The 7,093-nt window shown below is 34.9% G+C and overlaps 1 protein-coding gene across 1 annotated transcript; it reads left to right on the top strand.

The window, feature by feature from the left end:
• The first annotated feature begins 4,540 nt into the window (after positions 1-4,540).
• LOC128202869 (kappa-type opioid receptor-like) lies at positions 4,541-5,650 on the top strand. Its single transcript, XM_052904030.1, has one exon. The coding sequence runs from the start codon at positions 4,541-4,543 to the stop codon at positions 5,648-5,650; it is 1,110 nt and encodes a 369-aa protein (XP_052759990.1).
• The last annotated feature ends 1,443 nt before the right edge of the window (positions 5,651-7,093 follow it).

The following is a 7,093-nucleotide window of genomic DNA, read 5'->3' as shown; positions in this document are numbered from 1 at the left end:
AAATAGTACCCAACCATCAAACCTACTTACATAACCAAGTTAGATAATTATTTTGCATATAATGCTAGTATTGACCCTTCATAAATTGGCTTAGAAATTCTAGTTAAAGTTTTGCATGGAAGCAGTCAATAACTCGCTTAGAAACTACTTGATGTATTGCATTGAAACTTTATAAGATCAAGTATGATTACTCCATCTTGCATATAATGCTTACTTTCTCCTCATATTAATTGACTTCGATATTCCGATAAAGGTCTTTCATGTAATATCATTAAACAGTAAACCAAGCTAAACTTTTCAATACTTAAACTTAAAAGCGGCGAAATACGTATTTCAAGCGATGTCTCTGTGACAAATCTTGTTAAATTATACAGACACTTAAATGAAATTCCAAGACATCGCTAAGGAAGTATATGTTTATATGTATCACCATGCCACAGGAGTGCCAACCTGTCCTGTAAAATCGATCCCTTTATTTTTGTTTCCTTTAGAAACTTTGGTTAAGGTTTTGCATGCTATCCTTTTTACAGTGATCATGCATGTTTCAACAAACTTTACAATCCTAAAACCTTGAAACGGAGACATGGTCTGTGTGACAGCTCCATTGTTGATAAAATCAAAATCACGCTTGTCGCGTCTACAGCCTTTCAACGCTTTAGCGCTTTGATGTAAATGGTTGAATACAAAACCTATGGCTGAATAAATGTAATAACGTTAAAGCATTGTATTATTTTAAAGAAACTAAATTTAAATATACCGCATGATTAATTAAATGAACTACACCATGCTTAAAACATCTAAACGAGTCTAAACATGTACTAGTATTTGAAACAAATATGGAACTGATATTTAATATTCAATAAGAGGTTTTGCCAATCCTAAAATGTCTCTGAAACCGTACAATGTCAATACGTTAGAGAACAATAAGGCACATTCAATGAGGTCTTCTTTTTCATTAGCAGTCTATGCGACATTATATTAATATGCCAGGAAATTATGATGTCTGCCTTTGTGATATTTGAGTGGAGGTCGTATGCCTTCATTGCTAAGTCGATCAAGTAGTCAATGTGTACAGTTTAAAGCCGACAAACTAGAGACTATTATGAATATTCATGAATCAATTGTAGAACGGGTCTGTATCGAGACCACAAATTGTCTCCCAAGTACGAATATGGCGCATAAGTTTCTTTGATATAGTTCATTGATAGATAGATTAAGTATGATTCCGTCAATGACCGTATATAGAGCTATTTATTAAAGATACATATTCAATGTTCCCATGTTGAATGGGCTTTTGTCCGCATATGCAATACCATAAAGGGGCCTTTGGCCGCCCATGCATATTCGAGCTTTCTAATGTACTAGGGCTAATATTCGTCTACCACATTCCAGACATAAATGGCAACAAGCACAGTAACATGTTAATAATATTTTTTTACGAATAAATGAAATTCTACGATGTGTAGATTAGATGTATAGTTAGTTTCAAATTTTAGCATTTTCGATATATAGGATCTTTCACAAGTACCATACAACTATTCCATTTCATGCACTACATGCATTGCAGAAAGGTAGTACCCGGAAGAAGTGAAAACAAAAACTACTAGTATATCCAATTAATATTAAATCTGTTAATACTTTTATTGCATGCTAAGAAGCTATCGAATAGGAATCACAACATTAACAATATATAATTATTTATCTTTCTTTTTTAATTTTAACCAGTTTCTTTTACTACCATAACGATCCGACAAAGCTTGCACATATAGAGTTTTTAAATTTATACTATCAGTTTTAACTACTCCAAGCCCACGTTATTCTTATATACCTATGTATATAAAGCGGATATCTTCATAGTTCACCATAGATACAAACACATGCATTTTGCCTAACCTTCGACCCTCTCTTGCAAAATTTCAGTTGTATTCACTTTTTTCTTTGGTTTTGAATTCTCCAAATTTTCACAAGCATAATTTTAGACAGACAAAACAAAAGCATCGAACAATTGACAAAATGTATTGGACTAATGTCATAATCTTTGAATTAGCATAATAGAACATGTATAGCCTTTAGTCCAAATAATTGTACGTTGACGGATTTTTTTTTTTAGATTTTTGATATGGCAAATCCTTCACGTACAAATTGTTTAGTATCAAAAGTGGGTAGTTGTTCCGATCAGGATTCCGGGTTAAAGCATATAGCGTCTATAAAATATCATAAAAACAAGAAATATTACCAGATAATGTTGTTTTATATTAGTTCCGTACACAAAAAAATAAATATCCAACTTCTAATTATGAGTTTGACGGCTTTTCTTCATTTCATTCTGTCAAACCATAACGATATATACATGGAGGGCACCTGCAAGGCTTTAGGGCACAGTTTTAAATCGCTCGGAACATTTCGGCCATGGCCGAGTTGTTACGCTTGTATAACGCGGTCCATCTCGAAGCTTTGTCGGAGGAGGCCGAGTTATTACGATTGTATCGAGTTGTTCCCCTTCGCATAATTGTTGTCTGTGTCAGTCAACTTTCGTTTTATTGGAAAGGTAAACAACTTGTTTTAATGCATTAAATGCTTGTTTAGTGCAAAATAACATTTCACTTACATGGTAAAATATGAATATAAGTCTTTATGATCAATTTTAACCATAAAATACTTCACTTAAAAGAATTTCAATATTTTTAAAACACCCCCGTTTTTTGCACATTCCCGTTTAGACGTTAGGGATTGGAAGAATCCCGTATAACACGTCTATTATTTTAGACTAGTATAGCCTTATGGGCTTTATCAAATAAATGTTTTTGATTAAGGACAAAATTCCCTGTATAAAAGAAAACAGTTCCAAGTTAAAGTCATTTACTACATCGATAACGTTGCCAATGTATGTACAACGCTCAGTAGCTAATAATCCACCACATTTACGAAAAACCATAATTTTAGTTTTAGAGAGATTTACATTAAGTCCCCATGTATAACTATACTCGTGTTATGTGTTTAAATGTACTTAAATTCTGTGTTTTACCTGCAATGTGTCATCTTCACATAACACATCATTCTCATTCATCAGAGGTTGATAATGATAAATCTATATCTATTAAGTACGCATAGCATCATCACTCTGGTGTACGAGAATGATAACACATGTGTAATACCAATAAATGGTTATATTAAACCGGGAACAAGGTTTACATTGCATGTGCTAAAAGCCACAGCCGAAAAGCAGGTAAAGTAAGTCTTAATATGTTTATAGTATTATCACCAGATGAGTTGATAATAATCCACCGGATAGAATAATTATATCATTAAATAATGTATTGGTTAAGGACCCTTCCTCGCCCCAAAAAGGACATACAAAAACATTTTTGCTCTGTCCCGACCTTTTGAGTGAACTTGTTTTCATTTAGCTGCGTTTAAAACTAGATAGTTCGCATGGAAGATGTATGGCGCCACCTGTAGCAATTTCAATATTTCTGATAAATAGCGCATTTTTAAAAGAAAAATATATAAGTTTTCCTATTTTGACGCTTCAATAAAAACGCAATAACATTTGTATATGACACAATCACAATAGTGGAATGACTAAACAATGGTTTAACAGGGTGGACGAACAATTGCTACGGGCGAAAAAGTTATCCTTAACCGGTATCACCATTCTCGAAGTACATGTATGACAAAGTCTGCTCCTACTCTTGATTCTAAATGCGTGCAATACAACATTTTTATCCCTCACAGAAATAGCTTCTGCGTGTTGTTACGTCACCAGTCCTTATTTGAAGTTCCTAGAATTATCCATAATCGCCCTTCGTACACCAGGTATTGAACAATGTATTGGCATCGCAGTTTCTCACAGAACAGTTCTATTATTTTGTCAGACTCCGAAGAAACTGTCTTGATGAATACGAAATATGCATATCAAAATAAATCATGGAACTTATCTGCAGTGTTTACCATTGGAAGCCATAGAAAAAAGGCAATCTGAAAGGGTAATGAATTGCTTAACATCTGTGTGGAGCACAGGAGAATAAATTTCCATTGGAATTGTGTTTGACGTGTTAAAGCAATATTAAAAAACAACATAAACCGTATCAGACGAGGGTAGGGGAAGAACAGGTTTATGAGTGAAACGTGTGGATTTAAACATATGTTCAACTTTTATACATATAGTTATAAGTGACTGGATTTCTTTCAAACCAACCTTTTGATGAATTTGACTATTATAAAATAGCTAATGTAACTGGATAAAAATCAATGCCATAAGATGTGGACTCGGACGATCAATTCGTTATAGCACATAATTCTACGTCGACAGAGCGGGTGGTCTAAGAGCAAAGTATTGTCATAATAAATATTCACGAACTTTTTTCCTATGAGCATTTCCTCGCCACCCACGACACTGGTCACAACGGACATGCCAATAGTGTCAGTGGAAAAATATTAGTAATTTTATTAACATTTTAATGTTGAGCCCCTCCAACATTATCGTTTGACTAAATTAAATTATATTCCATTTTATCTTGCTTACATCAATATCGTGACGATGATAGCCATGAATCTACCGACGGAGCGGGCAATCAGCAGCTGTTTGTGGCACGTGGCGCCTCCTATCTTGCTCGTGCTTGGAACCATAGGGAACATCATATCAATCTACGTGCTAAACCAGCGGGTCCGAACCTCCACCTCTATCTACCTTTCTGCTCTCGCCGTCTGCGACTTGTTCCTGCTCTACACTGGCCTTGGGCGAGAGTGGTCCATACATGTGTTCGGGTTTGACGTACGTAGCGTTAGTGAGGCGATGTGTAAAATGCACTTCTTCTCTGTGACATTTAGTGCACAGTTGACATCCTGGATATTGGTGGCGATAACCATTGAACGAGTGATCAGTGTGCGGATGCCGCATGTCGCCAAACGGGAATGTACAAAGCAATGTGCAATTATTGTGTTGTTGGCCGAAGCAGTAGTGTTGATGCTTTTAGATGGCCACATTCTGTACGGCGTGTCGATAAATTCACGGCAAGCAAGGAATTATACATTGACAAATGGAACAAATGGCAACATGTCGCTCCATGGTTTTGATATTAGGTGTGAACCAAGTGTTGATGATCAATCGTACGAGAACTTCATGATATATGTATGGACCTGGATTGACTTCTGTTTTGTATTTATGATTCCTTTTCTGGTATTATTAACTGGAAACCTTATCATAATTAACAACATCAAACGAAGTAGGCAATTCCGTAGGCAAGCAATGACCCTGGCCTATTACCCACGCCGCATTCGACCCAAACCGCCAAAACCGATCCTCTCCTTGACGGCCATCTTGCTGACCTTAAACACGGTGTTTTTCATATGCGTGGGTCCGATCAACATTTTTTCCATTGGTCAATTCTACTGGTGGCCAGCTGACGTAACAGACGAAGTCGCGGAGTTAATATGGGCAGTGGTAGCCATTTTGATGTACACGAATAATGCAGTGAATTTCATTTTGTATGTATTTTGTGGCTCGGAGTTTCGAACGGAGGTGAAATGTTTGTTACTTAAATGTTTTGCCGTTCATCCCGGCACGCCAAAGGCCGCCTACAGGCACGGTGTCACACATCTGTTGTCAGTGAACTTTTCTTTTGAGCAAAGTCGCTCCTCTAGTGTTTGAAAACTATAGTTACGTAAGGTTTCGTTTCAACTCACTTGTCCGACTTGATGATTTCCAGGTCGGGAATCGAACCTATGGTAAGGACTGCACTAATCGGACAACCGAATTCGAAAAGTATGGGTTTGCTTCTTGACAATTGTGTAATATTCATTTTTGAAGGCATATCTCCGTAGTAATATATATATATATATATATCAGTCGTATATATGTTAAAGTCAATGACAACGGAATACAGGAGAAAAACACAATACGGTTAACAATCAAGTTTCATTTTCAAACTTTCTTAATATTACCTTTTTGTAGAATATAAATTCATATTAAATTATGTTTATTCCCTGTGATTTTTTAATCAGTTTATCATAATTTTATAAGGTTTTTGTCAATAGATTCCTAATATTGGTGATATGCTGAGTTATGATATGATAATAAATATTGTTATTGTTTCTAAATGTTAATAGTTCTTTATTTTCATTCTTTAAATTCGTATAAATCCTGATAATGACATTTTCTGTTTTATTGAATTATTTTAAATATAATAGTATATAAGAGACTCCTGTCTCTGGCCTTGAAAATATCTGTGAAAACAAGGGCGGATTTTCGAAAGATTGTTTACCATAGGTCAAAGGACATTGCGCGTGTCCAATCAGAGTGCAAAGATGAAACAAACAATCGTCTTAACTCCTACAAAAACACAAGGATAATGCAAATGTACAGTTAAGTTCATTTATTTTTTCTCTATCTTTTTGTCAGCATATTTTTACTGATGTTGTCATATTTGTTTTCATTATTTTCAACCAGACAATGACTGATGAAATGGTTGACATAATTAAATATGTTTTGCAAAACATATATAAAACATTATACATAACAGCTCATTTTCGTCTTCGGTAATAAACCACTAAAATAATATTATAACATTTTGAAGGAGTAATGCCCCTTTTTGTAAAAATACAGTTTCCGGACAATAACTACTGAACGAGTTGACAGATCTAAAAAAAAAACAATGTGCTAAATTTTTAAGCACAATGAAATACTGGTGAAGATCGACTTTGGATATAATGTAGTAATGTTTGACGGAGTTGAAGCCCCTTTTTAACATAGAGTTTTCAACAGATTTAAATAAATTGGTATTTCCCACTACTGGTTAATCTTGACTTACTGGTTACAATCTACTATTGTTTGACGGAGTTATAGCCCCATTACAAAACGATTAAAGTTTATATCCATTCCGCAAGTAGGGGTATTCATCATTTGTGTGTTTCAGCTCTAGTTTTAAAATGAGCTTGAGTTGATGAAAACAAATTAAAGGTAGAGGGAACACTTAGCAGCCCCTTTGATTTTGTACGTTGATTTTGCCTCATAGATGGTACCGCAACTCGAAATCTTGTATCGTCAGATTTACTTCTTGACATGACATCTTAAATAATTAATTGGCCGGTGTTA

Source organism: Mya arenaria, chromosome 9 (assembly GCF_026914265.1).
Source record: "Mya arenaria isolate MELC-2E11 chromosome 9, ASM2691426v1".
Taxonomy (NCBI): Eukaryota; Metazoa; Mollusca; class Bivalvia; order Myida; family Myidae; genus Mya; species Mya arenaria.
Note: the sequence above shows the minus strand (reverse complement) of the source record. Positions and strands in the feature narration are given on the sequence as shown.

Bases quoted from the DNA above. Each gene is read 5' to 3' on its own strand.
- LOC128202869 (XM_052904030.1), top strand. From the start codon at position 4,541: ATGATAGCCATGAATCTACCGACGGAGCGGGCAATCAGCAGCTGTTTG.